Below are 15,583 nucleotides of genomic sequence, written 5' to 3' on the forward strand. Positions count from 1 at the left end.
GGGGTCCAGCTCAGCCTGCTTCTATGGGAGGAGGCAGGTATTTCATGTCGATAATAGATGATTATAGCAGAAAAGTCTGGATATACATCCTAAAGCAGAAGTCACAAGCATTTGAAAAATTCAGAGAATGGTGCACAGAGATGAAGCTGAAGAAATCCACCACTCTCAAGTGCTTGAGGACTGATAACGGGCTGGAGTTCTTATCTGAAGATTTTGAGTCTTTCTGCAAATCAAATGGGATACAAAGGCATAGGACAGTCCCGGCCAATCCGCAACAAAACGGAGTTGCTGAAAGAATGAACCGAACACTCCTCGATAGAGTCAGATGCATGCTTTTATCATCAGGCTTGCCAAAGATGTTCTGGGGGGAGGCAGTGTGTACTGCTGCAGTGCTAATTAACAGTTCTCCATCATCAGCTATAGGAAATGAAATCCCAGATGTCAGATGGTATGGTGGAGATAGAGAGTACAATCAGTTCAAGGTGTTCGGTTGTAGAGCATATGCCCACTGCAAGCAGGGAAAGCTTGATGCAAGGGCTCAGAAATGTGTGATGGTTGGGTACCAACATGGAGTAAAAGGGTACAGGTTGTGGTGCACTGAAGAGGGAACAAGAAGATAATTGTGAGCCGAGATGTGGTCTTCCATGAGCATCATATGCCATTCTTGAAGACTGAGGATCAGATGGGTGAAAGAGTATCTATTGATCAAGAAGTTCAGCATGGCCAGCCACCACCTAGTGATCCAGATGATCAGAATGGAGGTGGAGCTTCAAGCTCCCATAAAGCTTCAAGTCCACAGCAACCCCAGCAACGAGATCAGATTGATGATGATCAGAGATCACATATTATAGCCAGGGACAGAAACAGAAGAGAGATCAGAAAGCCAGCCAGGTTCAGTGATTATGAGATGAGTTTTTTTGCTCTCTGTGTTGCTGAGGTATTGGAGTGCTTAGAGCCATCCACCTATGCTGAAGCTATGTCGAGTAAGGAAAAGGAGAAATGGCTTGCAGCTATGAGAGAAGAGATCCAGTCACTACTCAAAAACCATACTTGGATTTTGGTGAAGAATCCAGGGACCCAAAAGCTTATTAGCTGCAAATGGATCTTCAAGATGAAGATTGAAGTTGGTGAAGTTGAGAGTATCAGATTTAAGGCACGGCTTGTTGCTAGAGGATTCACTCAAGAAGAGGGGATTGATTATAATGATGTGTTCTCTCCGGTTGTAAAACACAGTTCCATCAGGATATTGCTTGCTCTTGTTGCAAAGTATGATTGGGAGTTACACCAACTCGATGTCAAGACAGCCTTCTTGCATGGTGAACTTGAAGAAACAATATATATGCATCAACCCGAGGGGTTCATGGAGGCTGGGAATGAAGACAAAGTGTGTTTGCTCAAGAGAAGTTTGTATGGATTGAAGCAAAGTAGTAGGCAGTGGTATCTCAAGTTTGATGAGCATATGATGAGTATTGGTTTCAGAAAATCGCAGTATGATAGCTGTGTTTACATCAGAGAAAGGAATGGTGTACCAATTGCTTTTCTACTTTTGTATGTTGATGATATGCTTGTGGCAGGAGCAGATCTGGGAGTGATTGAGAGAATCAAGGCTGAACTGGAATCCAAGTTTGAAATGAAGGATCTTGGAAATGCAAGGAGAATCCTTGGCATGGATATACTGAGGGATAGGCCAAAGAGAGAGCTCAGGTTGTTGCAGAGGAATTACATCCAGAGAGTTTTGAAGAAATTTCAGGCTGATGACTTCAAACCTGTCTCTACACCATTGGCTGCTCACTTTAAGTTGAGCATGGATCAGAAACCAAAGAATGACTCAGAGAGGAAAGAGCTGAGCAAGATACCTTATGCAAACATCATAGGAAGCATAATGTACACAATGCTATGCACAAGACCAGATTTGGCTCAGGCTATAAGTGTTACTAGCCGATTTATGTCAGACCATGGGAGAGAGCATTGGATAGCATTGAAGTGGTTGCTCAGATACTTGAAGGGTGCTTCAGATTATGGTCTGTTGTACAAGGCAGATTGTAAGGATCAAGGTGGAGCACTGGTGGGGTTTTGCGATTCTGATTATGCATCAAATAGAGATAATAGGAGATCTCAAACTGGATATGTGTTCACCCTAAATGGCACTGCTATAAGCTGGAAATCTGGATTACAACATGTGGTTGCTTTATCTACTACGGAAGCTGAGTACATGGCAATGACAGAGGCTGTGAAAGAAGCAATATGGCTGAAGGGAATCCTAGAAGATTTTGGGGAGAAGCAAGACACAGTGGAGATAAACTGTGACAGCAGCAGCGCCTTATGCCTTGCCAAACACCAGGTGTTTCACGAAAGAAGTAAGCACATAGATGTGCGGATGCACTTCATAAGGGATGAAATACAGAGAGGTGAAGTCAAGATGGTGAAAATATCTACTGAGCATAATGCGGCTGATATGTTGACAAAGCCGTTGCCAGCCATGAAGTTTAAATACTGCTTGGGGCTGGTGGGACTTGTGGAGTGATGAGTTTGAGGTTTTGTCAGAGGATTATGATTCATTGTTGACTCTGAGATTAAGGTGGAGTTTGTTGGAGTATAATCTCACAATCACCGTTGGATGCAGCAAGCTAAAATCAATGTCATTCTCAACAGCTGCAGATTTGTTAGAGGTTGAGCTCGTTCAAGATTTTATTGAGCTCGGCATTTTATTGAGCTCGGCATTTTATTGAGCTCGGCGTTTTATTGAGCTCGGCGTTTTATTGAGCTCGGCATTTTATTGAGCTCGGCATTTTATTGAGCTCGGCATCATGCAGCACTTCGGCATGTTGATGCAAACCAAGAAACGGGAAGTAGCCGTTGGAACAGTTATAACTGGTTTGTTAACTAACATCTCAAGAGAGCCGTTGGAGGATGAAGGGACTGATATAAAGCAGACGAAGGCTGCATCTGAAATAGTTAATCAGCTACTTCGATATTCAAGAAAAGAGTCTCCAAACTATCACTTGATTAGTTCTTGGTTTAGAATTAGATTAGAGGTGTTGAGTTCTTGGAGAGAGTTCTTGAGTAATTGTAAATCTCTGCATATTTCTCAATATACTGAATCATATTGCCTTTGGCCGTGGACGTAGATCTTACGATCGAACCACGTAAAACTCTAGTGTTCTTTCTTTTTCGCATGGTTGTTGTCATCATCGATCTTTTGCATACTTTCATAACAGATTTCTATCATGAGCTTCATAGCCATCCCGGCGCCAGGGCACGCCCTCCTCCCTGCCCCAAATGACACGAATCTAAACCCGCCGTACCCCCCTTCCAACCCTCTGACACATCGGCATCTTCCCAAACATCCGGGTCCCTCTGGATCGCCCAAACGTTCACTAGCAAGATTGTACCTCTAGGAATGTCGTATCCGCCAACGTTGCAATCTTCGGAAGAACAATGCGGGACGAGGAGCGGACCACGGGGTACAATCGTAACGTTTCATTGATTATGCATCGTAGGTACGGCAGATTTTGAAGGTCCGACTCATCAAGCAACTTCCCTGGCGCCACATGCTCGTCTATCTCGTTCCTCGCCTTCTCCAACTCGTCTAAGTGGTTTAGAAGGAGCGACATTGCCCACTCCATCGTCAGAGCTACGGTGTGTGTCCCGGCAGTGAACATCGGCTGCAACATGTAACAAACATGTTAATGTTACGCAGCGACAGATCCAGAACATAAAGACCCAGAAATGGTTTGTAGTCTAAACTGACCGACCCCACAAGGGGAACAAGAAAGATTTATTTTTTAAATTTTAAACAGGGGTAAAATTGTAATTTCACAATTATAACAGAAACATAATCCTCGTTATAATTACTCACCATAATGAGTCCCTTGACGAGATCATCAGTGTAATATTCCGGCTCCGATCGCTGCAACGACAACAACGCCTCGACGTAATTGCTTTCCCCACCTCCTCCGAATTCCCAACAAATCAATTCATCCCAGAAAGACATCGAGAATCTTGCTCGGCCCGAACATGTCGTCCATCACATGCCCCCGCCTCCCCGAGATCATCACCATCGCCACATTGTAAACCAATTCGAAGAAGACACTCCTCATCTCCACTCTCCTCCACTCCTCACGATCCGATTCCCGCCAAATTTTCCCTAGCATGAAGCGGACTTCTCCGGCTGCCTGGTGGAGGCTGGCGGGGGAGAATAAATGCGCGGCGAAGGTTCCTCCAGTGGTCGCCGTAGGGAGCGAATCCGATGGTGGTGTTGCCGTATCCGAGGATTCGGGTTGCGAGGGAGTCGGGACGGTTGGCGAAGACGGCGTCGTTTCGGGCGAGGCAGTCCTCGGCCGCGGAGGGAGAGGAGACGACGATGACGGGGAGGCGGCCGAAGTAGAGCTGCATCACGGAACCGTGCTTCTTGGATAGAGATTGGAGAGCCCGGTGGGGCGAGGGGTTGAGGAGGAGGAGGAGGAGGTGGCCGAGTATAGGCAGCGCCGCCGGGCCTGGCGGCGGATTGGTGTGCTTACGTGGATTTTTGTAATGGTATGGAATTAAGAAGATGCAAATGGACGTAAATACGCAGAGACAACAACACAAGAAAATGAACAACATTCTTTGGGATGTGTGCTGAAGATGATTAGTGTTTTAAGTTCTATCCAGAGTTTAATACTTTAATCAGTTGATTCAATTGTACAAAACATTTATTTATAATGTCTTGGTTTTACTATATCCTACTACCAAGTATAAACACCTAAAATAGATAAATTTCTCATGTAGTCTTAATTGTTTTTTTCCAATTTTAGTAATTGAATCTCACGCTTCATTAACCCATTACTTCATTAACCCATTACTTTCACATTTTATTATAAAAGTATATATAAAAACAGATTTCACATTCCACCACGTTTTTTTATCCATTTTCCTTCATAAAATCAAATAATTTTACAATAGTCATTTAATCATGGACAAATGGAGTATTAATTATAATGGGAAGAACCACTCTTAGATTACTTGATTTTGATTAAATTCTAATTTTGTACATCATTTTAAATAGGGTTAAGGGTTTTCTCTAAGGATCACCTATAACATTTCCTACTACATCTCCTAGTACTACACACAAAAACATGATAAGTGATGGTTGGAGTGTTTTAAAATTTTGATTGTTCGAATTGTTTAGGGAGGCTGATTTTAAAATATGATTGTTAATAACAAGAATTTATGCTTGTGACGAATTTTCCCATTTATCGATTTTCCTTTAAATTAAATTCGATGTGACAAGACAGATTATGTAGGTTGATAAATTGGTCAATAAAAAATTGGTTTTAATGGATGTTAACTGTATCATTTTGTGCCTCTTGAGTATAAAATTCTTCCCAAATATCGCTAAAATTTTAAATCATGAAATCCACTATGCTGCAAAAATTAAGTTTTAAAATATAGAGTACTAAATTTCAGCCAAAGTTTGTTATTTTGGGGACCAATAACACTAAAGTTGATTATACTATCAATATGTGATCAACACGTAATACATCTCAACCTTTGCCATATGTATAACAACAGAATTAGGAAACGAAGCTTGTAGGATTAGACTGAAAAAAAGGCTTCACTAGTATCCCACTACTATTAAACGGAGAGAGTAGTATCAAAAGAAAGAGGCATTACAACAATTGTATCCATTAATGTGTTTTACGTAATGGAATTCAAAGATAAGTATCAACTTACAAGTCCATTCACACACATATAAGTTTATATCAGTAATTCTAATTTTTTTATACATGTAAATGGACTAAATTAACTATTTATGGCCACATTATGGCCATTTAGCATCACTCTTTTATAGAATAATGCTACGCGGCCACATTATGTCCAGCCATAAATTAATTAAATAACAAAAAAAATTGATTTTTTTTCAAATTTTTGGTTTAATACTACTTGATTTTACTTTTATATCATCTTCATTATATATTGCTCAACATGTTAGTGTTGCTCTTTCGTAGTTTTTGCTCAACTTATTACTACTGTCATTTCTTGATTGTTGCTCAACGTATACAGTAATTCGTGATATTAATGTGTTTTACGTAATGGAATTCAAAGATAAGTATCAACTTACAAGTCCATTCACACACATATAAGTTTATATCAGTAATTCTAATTTTTTTTATACATGTAAATGGACTAAATTAACTATTTATGGCCGGCCACATTATGACCATTTAGCATCACTCTATTTTATATACCGAATGTAATGGAGTTTTCCAACCCTCTCCACGCACTCGGTTGGGTTGGTCGATGAGAAGAGAGAGGAATCATACTAGTTCGAACTACTACTAGTGTGTGAAAGCATGGCAGATGGAATCTCACAAGGAATCTGTGATCTGGCTGGTCTAGAGAGAGATTTTTCCATTGAGTAGTCAGACAAAAAAAAGAGAAAAGCAAGATTCAGCTTATCGATGAAAAGCTGGAAATAATTAGTACTAAAGCTGAATTAAGAGCAACTTAATTGTTAATTAACATGCTTGTTTTTTGCTGCCTTCCCACGCTAAATACGTGACAAATGGAGTGCCCCAACACTAATCATTAGTACCTCGTTAATCTCCTTAACGGAATTAGTTAAGAACTTGATTTATTTCTATTTATTTTATTCTTTTTCAGTAAAATTTGAAATTGTTTTGGTCTCATATTTTGTAGCACTACTAGTTTACAAGGTTAAAGAGATGTAATTTGGCAAATCTTGAATTTGCATTTGATGTGACATATATTCAACCTTATTTAATAATTAATCCTAACTTTTGTTACTTTTGGGAAGTGTTTGTTTTTAACGATAAGATGGATCAATTAAAATAATTTGAAATATTTCAATATTTATTTTGTTGAATTAATTGATGTTGAGTTTGATTATTTTATCAGTCAAATAGTCAAATATAATGTTTTATGAATATTTTCCCACACTAATAAGTATATTTTCCCTTGATGTCTTTTAATGGTTAAGTTTTGAATCTTAATTACTACTAATATAGATTACTAATATAGGTGTATCTAGAACTTTAATTTTGTACACATTACTATGTGAAGTATTAGATATGTTAAGAAAATGTACTTGAATATATCTATAGCAATTTTGTGCATAATAGTATCGATTATATATGAAGTGGTAACATAAATCTCAGAGTAATTCCATCTTGACAATCTCAAGATAAATTAATCTTAATTCTTAAACAATCAAACGCTCTCACTCTCATAAGTCATAATCAAGTGCAACACTACACTAATAACAACAATTAACTAATAAAATCAAATAAAATGTTACAATGTTATATTCTTATAACACAAAAAAGCAAGTTACATACTACAATTGAAGACTAAATTAGGAATGTGGGAGTCTTCGCGCATGCACTTGTTTAAAGGAATAAAAATGTGTTCTTATTTCATTTAGTCTTTCCCTTTACAAAATTTTCAAAAATTTAGGCAATAATGATATACATAGAAAGAAAAAAGTACTGTAAAAGTGGAAAGTTGGGGCAAAGAAGAAAAGAATAGAAGAGACAAAAAGACAAGAAACATGGAGCCATACACAAGAGAAAAAAAGACACCCTTAACTCTTTCCAATTTCTCCTATTTATCCATATTTTAAGTAACCTTGTCCATTACAATTATCTTTTACCAAATTTTATTTTATACTACTCGTAATAAAGGGTGGTAAATACAAATTTGATCAAATAAAAAACTCATCAAGAATAAAAATAACGTAGAGAATTAAACTCCCTCAACTAATTTTTTAAGTGTATAAAAAACCTAGGGAGTGGAACTCATGAAAATTAATTGGCCTTTTTCCAAATTTTCGTCCAAATATGTCCTCTTTCTGCCGTTCCAAACTCAACGCAATTTGGTCAAAATATAGGAAAATGGCGATATAAATTTTATTAAAATATAATGGCTGTTTCACATAACATTTTTAATATCATACTAATAGGTTTATGTATTAAACATATTTCCGAAAGTGGTTTTTACACTACTTTTGTCCATAACTAATAGTCTTAATTTTTCCACAAAAATTAATGCTCCTAGTATCTTTCTATTTTTATCATATGAATCCATTTTTCCTCTCTCTTGTTCTGTTTATTTCATATTTCCACTTTCAACTGAAAATACTTCATTTTTTATTTCTCTTATTTTAGAGGATAGTATAAAGAAAACTAATAATGCATTTGTCAAAATAAAAAAAGAGCTTCCAAAATGGGAAGACATTCCAAATAAAGAACACACTTCGCTAATATAGTAAGTAATAACAATCATGAACTTGATAAAACATAGAAATCAAACCCAAAAAAATGAATACTTCAAAAAACCGGCCTAGAATAATGAACAAACCGGTTATTTCCTACATTCTTTTAAAATAAACACCACAATATAAATATTTTTCTGAAAATATACACAAAAAATCCACAAGCATATACTCATATACATATTACACTCGCTTCTTCTACTTCTTCTTTCTCCTCTCTCACGAAAACCAGTTCAGCGATTGTGAAGGGGATCGGATTCATTCGGAACTCGCCTTTTGCTTGAGAAAAACGCATCGAAATCTCGCTTCACGCTTTCTTCAACCTGCAAGTGCTGGTGTTGAGTTTTTGAGGAGGAGAATTGCCTGGTGCAGACAACCATTGTTGCGGAAGAGAGCAGCAACGTTAGCAGAAACACAATGGATATTTTTTGGAGGGAGGAGAGTCTGAAATAGTGCATGGTGTTGGGAAAGGAGGATTTTGTACAAAAGGGGTTGTCTTTTTTAGTACAAGTGGTGTTTATATACATGTAAAAGCCAGAAAGATTCAGATCTTATGGGCCCTTTTCATTTTTTATTTTAGTATGTGCGTTTGTTGGCAAATTATTATACCACTATGACATCTATAATAGCTGAGAAATCATACGTAGATGTTGCCGTCGTGGAGGTAAACCATATTGTAAAGAAAATGATGTTGTTTCGTTGATAAATATCAAATAGTATATGATACACAAGGAGATCTAACTTTTTTGGCATGAAAAATTGTGAACAAATCAAATTTGATAGTTTTTAAGTCTGATTTTACAAATCCCTCGAAAGTATGTTTTCAAAAAATTTAGAGAACATAATCCGTACCAAATTTTTTTATGCATCCGCCTTGGCTCCATTGGATCCAATGGTACTTTTGGCTCAAGCTTGAGTCTACTTTAATATCATGTCCTAACATATGTTAGTCATTCACATTTGTTAATATCCGAACATGGTCTCCCACATTTCGCCACCTCCAATAACATATTTGGTTCGAGTATAATCTAGTATGATACTATGTAAATTATACAGTACGATCTCATTCACCGAAAGAGTACTTTAATAATTAGCAAAGGACTGTCTCACTCACTACGTGTTCAAATTGATTTTTTTTTTACATACGAGTTCGCATTAGTACTTATAACTCAAATATAAATACAAAGTTGATTGTAATGAGTTATATACAAATACTGAATATAAGTAACAACTTACATAATTTATTCAATTTCTAGTGTACACGCCCCGCAAACATGGGACACGTTACACGATGTTGTCTGCTTCAGCTTAGCTTTTTTCTTTTATTTATATATGTATCTTATTTTTTGAGTGCATCACGAGAACTTTATGGAGCTTTAATTATATATGTCAAGTTGTTGAAGAAAACATGTATTATTTGGGGGCATTGCTTTCATTCCCTAAAATATGTATGGGTCACACTCCTTGTCTTCATATATAGGAAATGATGCAAAAGAGATTGTTGGTTTTTATCAATTTTAATCTTTATGTATCTTGGAAACTAGTCGAAATAGTGACCGTGTGAAACAGAACATTTGTTGCACTTGTTTGTGAATACATATATATATATGCTATAAGACAAGTATGTCTCGCCACTTGTGATGCATCCTTTTCTTTTGGAATGCACGTCTTTTGCTTTTCACTACATTCTTGATTTTATTCATTGAAATGGATACCTAGTTCATGATACTAAGTTCAATTCTACTTCATACTTTTCCAAATTATAATAGAACGTATGCATTCTTAATTCATAGAAATCTATCTGCATATTTCTCTTGTTGTAATTGAGAGATTTATGAAGCTTTTGTGCTTTGGTGAAGATACTATTCTTTGTATGGAAGACTTTTGTGAGGCTAAGACCTGCCGAAGTTCACTTAAATTGAGATTTCTTTTATACACCGAGATAGTAAGGTGGTCAACTCCACCAAAATATAACTCAAATGTAATATAAGCAAGATAACACAAATATGAAACTAAACTAACAAATTCAAAAAGATCCACACAAGATCTATGAAATACAACAAGAAAATAGAAGATTACACAGAGTGTAACTATCCGAACTTGAAGGCTCGGTATAGCATAATCATAGATTCTTAGAGCATCCACAATGGCGGCGAGCGGACCGGCTAGCCGATCTCCGGCGCTCGCCGAACCATTGTAACCGGCGAGCTCCATTTTGACGAAAAAATCGGCGAGCGCACGCCGATCCGGGAGGGCTGGCCGATGCACTCGCCGGTCCGCTCGCCGCCATTGCAGGCTCCGGACCGGCGAGCAATTGGCGAGCGAAATTTTCTTTTTTTTTAAATTTTTTCGAAACACTATATATACGTGCTTTGCACGTCATTTTCATTCGCACCACTTGTTTTAACGAGTACTCTCTCTATCTTAATTTATGTACAAGATCAATAACGTGAAATGGAGAACAACAACGAAGGCACTCCAATGACGAGCGGGTCTCAAACTCCCCCGGTACCCGTGGGAGGTGTATGGGGTCCGATGCCCGGTACTACAACATGTACCCGTGGCAGCAGATGATGCCTGGGATGGCAGCGGGGGGAGTATGCCGGGGGGGTTACCGGCGATGCCGGGGTGGGCACCCGGTATGCAGATGATGCCGCGGTGGGCACCCGGGATGCAGACGATACCGGGGGGTACCGGCGATGCAGGGGACGCCGGGGAAGGGGGGGTACCGGCAACGCAGGGAATGCCGGGGGGGGACAACGTCTATCGCTCCAGTTTTGATTTTTCGACTGCTTGTTCGCACACATCGACCCAAACGGAGGTGCAGTTCACGCAATATGAGACTTTCTCCTTAGAGAGTAGGGCGGGGTCGGGGCCCCCTAAAGAAAAAGGGCAAGAGGGTCGGCGAGTCGTCGCAGCCGGGTGAGGACGACTGCTCGGTACGGAGGAAGTGGACGGATGCGGAGAACGTCGCGCTGTCCAAGGAGTGGGTGGGTGTTTGCGATGATCCCCTCACTTCGAACAATCAGAGGATCATCAACATGTGGGCCAAAATAGCAGCAGCCTACAAGGCATTTTGCCCGGAGGGGAGGCCGCACCCCGGGGAGGAGTGCCGGAAGGCGGGAACCGAATCAGGGCTGGGGTGTCCCGATTTTTGGGCTTGTACGCCAACGCCCTCCGCATGCAGAGCAGTGGCCAAACGGAGGATGACTGCAGGAGGATAGCGGAGAAAGCCTTCCCCCAGCCTAGGTTGTATAAAGAGTTCACCTACTGGAACTGCTATGAGGTGCTGAACGACTCCGAGAAGTTCCGGGCAGGTGTCGACGCTGGCTGGCCGAAGAAGCAACGACGGAACTATACCGGTGATTACAGCGGCAGCAGCGGCGGTTCCCACGACCTCCCCGAGGGTGCTCAGGAGCTCCAGTCCCCTCCATCGTTCGCTCGCCGAACTCGCCCGGTTGGTCAAAGGCGGGCGTAACGGGAGGCGGGGGGGCTCCGGGGGATCCCAGGAGGTCCAGTCGGCATCCCCCCTTGGCCAGTCGACAGAGGATCTCAAATTCTTCACGCGTCAACAAACGCGTGCTCAGATGGTCAAGATCTTAGCCGATTGGAAGGCGGCAGAGGACCCCGAGGAGAAGAGCTTTCTTCACGCATTGCTCGTGAGCATGCGTGACGATTTGAAGGCCACCGCGGCACAGGAGGGTACCGGCTGCGACGGTGACGACGGGGGTGACGGAGTGTGGTGGAGGTCGGGTTTTTTTTAAATAATGTAATTTTTTAAAATTAATGTATTAATTTTAATGTCCTATTTTTAAATTAATGTATTTTTTAATGTACTTTTTTTAATTTAAATAATATTATTGAATTTTTTCGTATCTGTGTCGTAAATTTAATTCCGTATTTTGTGTGATTGTCAATTATTATTTGTTTTATATAATTAGGAGTGATGTGGCTAGGCTATTGCTGGGCTATTTGTTTGTCCTGATGATGTGGCAGGAGGATTTTTAGTGCTGATGATGTGGCAGGAGGAGTTTGTGGCCGGGCTATAGTTAGGCTATGACTGGGCGAAAACCATTGTGAATGCTCTTAATAACTCAAGCTTTTAGTGAAAGTCGTCAGCAAGAACTGTGACACGCCACCATACACCAACATAAAACCCCAAACCATAGATTGGCCACTCTGAAGACATTGAACATGTCTACACATGAACATCACTCATTCACTCGGTTTAGATCAGCACAGACCTCAAAGAGAAACACACTTAAACTTCTTTGAATTGTGGTGATAGGAATTAGTTATTGGTACAAATCGTGATTGAATTGCAAACGCGTGTTGTCATGTTTAGGGTTGAAGTAATTGTAGTACAATTGAAGATATCAGAAGACAGTTATAGTCATGACAATTGAATGGAAGAAAAAATGAAGCCTTTACAAGTCTAAACAGGGAAAATGATTCCTTATGATCATTATGGCGAGTGTTTGATAGGGGTCTGGAGACTGGACTGCTAGAATTTCCATCTAGTTCCGTTACAGAAAATGGGCCTTTCAGTGTTGTACTTGGGCATTTCAAGGGCAGAACAAATGAGACAACACTTGACTGGAATGTGAGTATTTTATATGCAATTTTGGTATGTATTATTCAATTTCTTCATTCAGTTCTCCCTCTGTGCTGGATGTGGTCAATCTGATGCCTATAAACAAACATGAACTATCTGCATGTGGGATGCACGGTCCACTTCTTGCTACTGGTTCTTATGAAGGAGTAAAATAAAATATGTGTGTGCGTGAGAAAAAATCGTTTCGACTCAGAAATACTCGAATGAACTGAAACTTTTACAATGGTGCAAATTTGTGGTTACCCAAATAACTAGGAGTACTATTTTAGAAATGGAGTGAACTACAAAAACAGTTTTGTAGTCCCTGAAATCAGACAGATTGATTGAGTGATCGGCGAGCTATCGAGAATATAAATAAATAAACTTGCTACAGACTGTGTTTTAAATGGATACTTACATAATCCTGTTGGCTAAAGTATATGCACAAAATAATATCAGTATTATGTACTTGGATGGTTTACTGTACCTTAATTTACTAGTAGACCTTTTAAAGATTAATTTATTGATACTCTAGTTTAAAGCTGCTTAAATATGCCAAATTCTATGTTAGTAATTCATAACCACATAATTACAGAGTATTGGCTACATCCATAAATCTAGGCAAACACATTTTGCTAGTATAAACAAACTATAAACTATTTTCTATAGAAAGTATAAACATATTTGCTCAAATGTGCTGAAGCAATTCCGTTGCCCGTGGCCTACATCTCGCTACGAGCGGTTGAGCCTTGGGCATCGTAAGCCCCGATCCATCTCCCAATCAAGGCGCTCCCATTCAAAGCATTGAATGAGCGATGCCAGGACTAGGCCTACTACGCGCAACACCATGTTCTCACCAGGGCAGCCTCTCCTCCCATATCCAAACGGCATCATCACAAACGATCCTTCTTTCTTCCCTTCTAAGTCAAACAATCTCTCGGGCTTAAATTTCATCGGATCCTCCCACCTTAGGATCCCTCTGTATATGGCCCACGTATTCACAAGCAACATTGTCCCGCTAGGCACCGTGCAACCAGCTGACGACTCGTGTGGGACAAGCATCGGTCCCACCCGGAACAGGCGTAACGTCTCTTTTATAACTGCATGTAGGTAATGTAGAAATCATGGAATAAAATATGCTCGGTCAATGGTATTTGACCAAATAATAAATGAGACGAGACATCTAATTTTGTGAAATTAAATGATATAGCGTCGATCTACATTTTACGTAGATAAATGTAGTATATTCACCTTCTCAAATCCGATTTCCGGTGAGTGAGAAATAGTGGATTAAAGTTGGGCATAATTAGCTTTTAACTAAAGCTTGGAGTTTGAGTTTAGAGAATAATTAACTAGTGTTAATTATCCCACATAGGAGAATTGGCACATCTTTTAATGTGCTTAAATTAAGTGACTTAATGTTACTTAATAATTATAGTGGACAAAGATGGGTGAAAGAGCCCACACGCGCACACGCGCGCGCCGGCGCCCGCCCGTGCCATGCTCGTGCTCGCGGGCCTCGGGCTCGATCTTGGCAATTGATCTTTGGGTGGTCTTTGGGCTCGGGTCTGGACCCGTAGTAATCTTTTTAGACCACCGCTGAGTCAACAATCCAAGTGGTTTGACACATCGTCAAGCGTGGCACAATCCACGTGAGAAATCCACATGCTCCACACGCGAAAGGCACACTCCTGCCACAAGCTTGTAACCGCCGACGGTTACGAATGAGCCATGATGAGCCTTCATGGCTTGGCCTATAAATAGGCTAGTCATTCCACTGCATTTCACACACTGAATATCACAAGAATACTTCCTCTCTGCATAGTCTTTTCGAAGCTCTGCCTTCTTCCTCTTCCAGTTCGCCGGAGCTCGTTCCAACTGCGGTGTTGCAACGAACAAGACGTAGCCGTTTTATCTTTGGGGACGACGCGCCAAAACCGAGAACACTACCGGGGCGTATCTCGTCTTGCGGAAAGAGGCCTTCATCGACTCGGCTAAGTTCATCTTTACAGTTTCGAATTTCTTATTGTAATTTTCGTTTCTGTTTTTCTTTTCTTCAATCTTCTCTCGGGTTGTATTACGCCCGTTAGTATTTTATAGTTATATCTCTAACAATCGCAAGACGAGATATCGACTACAGAAGACCTTAGACTTTAAGAAAACGAAATAAAAACCTTCGAAACTTAATCCTTTACTGGAAATGTCGACCAACGTCAACACCACCGCTGCCACCACTCCGGCCACCGCCGCGTCCACTGTTCCGGCCACCAACGCCGCCGTCCCTTTCTCCACTCCATCAGCCGGTGCATCTGCCAATGCATCCACCATCTCGATGATGCCGACCCCTGGCTTCCCAGCCGCCTCATCAACTGTCCCATGGGTGTCGGACAACCCTTTTGGGGCGTCCACTGGTTCCACATTCGATGGTTCGGTTGGTTCCACTTTTAGTGGTTCCTTCGGATCCTTTAATGGACGAGTGTTGGTGCCTTCAGGCTCAATACTAGTGTTGGATCTTTCGGATCAACACGAATGTGGGGGACACTATGCCCAACACGAACCTGGGGGGTTTATGCCCAACCCAACTGTTGGCTCCTACGGGGGCAGCGGGATAGGCACCAATGGCACTAAGAATGATGCCACCCACCGAGAAGCCGCCAAAGTTTGGAGGTTCGGACTTCAAGAGGTGGCACCAAAAGATGTTCTACTTGACAACA

General features: G+C 40.5%; 1 protein-coding gene and 1 pseudogene across 1 annotated transcript; both read right to left on the minus strand.

The window, feature by feature from the left end:
• Positions 1 to 3,234: 3,234 nt before the first annotated feature.
• On the minus strand, positions 3,235 to 3,994 carry LOC121790581 (annotated as a pseudogene).
• Positions 3,995 to 13,601: 9,607 nt separating this feature from the next.
• Positions 13,602 to 15,197, minus strand: LOC121790582 (cytochrome P450 81D11-like). Its single transcript, XM_042188768.1, has 2 exons — positions 15,044 to 15,197; positions 13,602 to 13,969 (listed from the first exon to the last, which is right to left on the minus strand). The coding sequence occupies exons 1-2, from the start codon at positions 15,195 to 15,197 to the stop codon at positions 13,602 to 13,604; spliced, it is 522 nt and encodes a 173-aa protein (XP_042044702.1).
• Positions 15,198 to 15,583: the final 386 nt, after the last annotated feature.

The sequence above is a fragment of the Salvia splendens genome, unplaced genomic scaffold (genome assembly GCF_004379255.2).
Source record: "Salvia splendens isolate huo1 unplaced genomic scaffold, SspV2 ctg554, whole genome shotgun sequence".
Taxonomy (NCBI): Eukaryota; Viridiplantae; Streptophyta; class Magnoliopsida; order Lamiales; family Lamiaceae; genus Salvia; species Salvia splendens.

Coding starts and splice junctions, on each gene's coding strand:
- LOC121790582 (XM_042188768.1), bottom strand. CDS start 15,197: ATGGTGGATGCATTGGCAGATGCACCGGCTGATGGAGTGGAGAAAGGG. Junction 13,970..15,043: donor TAAAGGATTAAGTTTCGAAG/GTTTTTATTTCG, acceptor ACCTACATGCAG/TTATAAAAGAGACGTTACGC.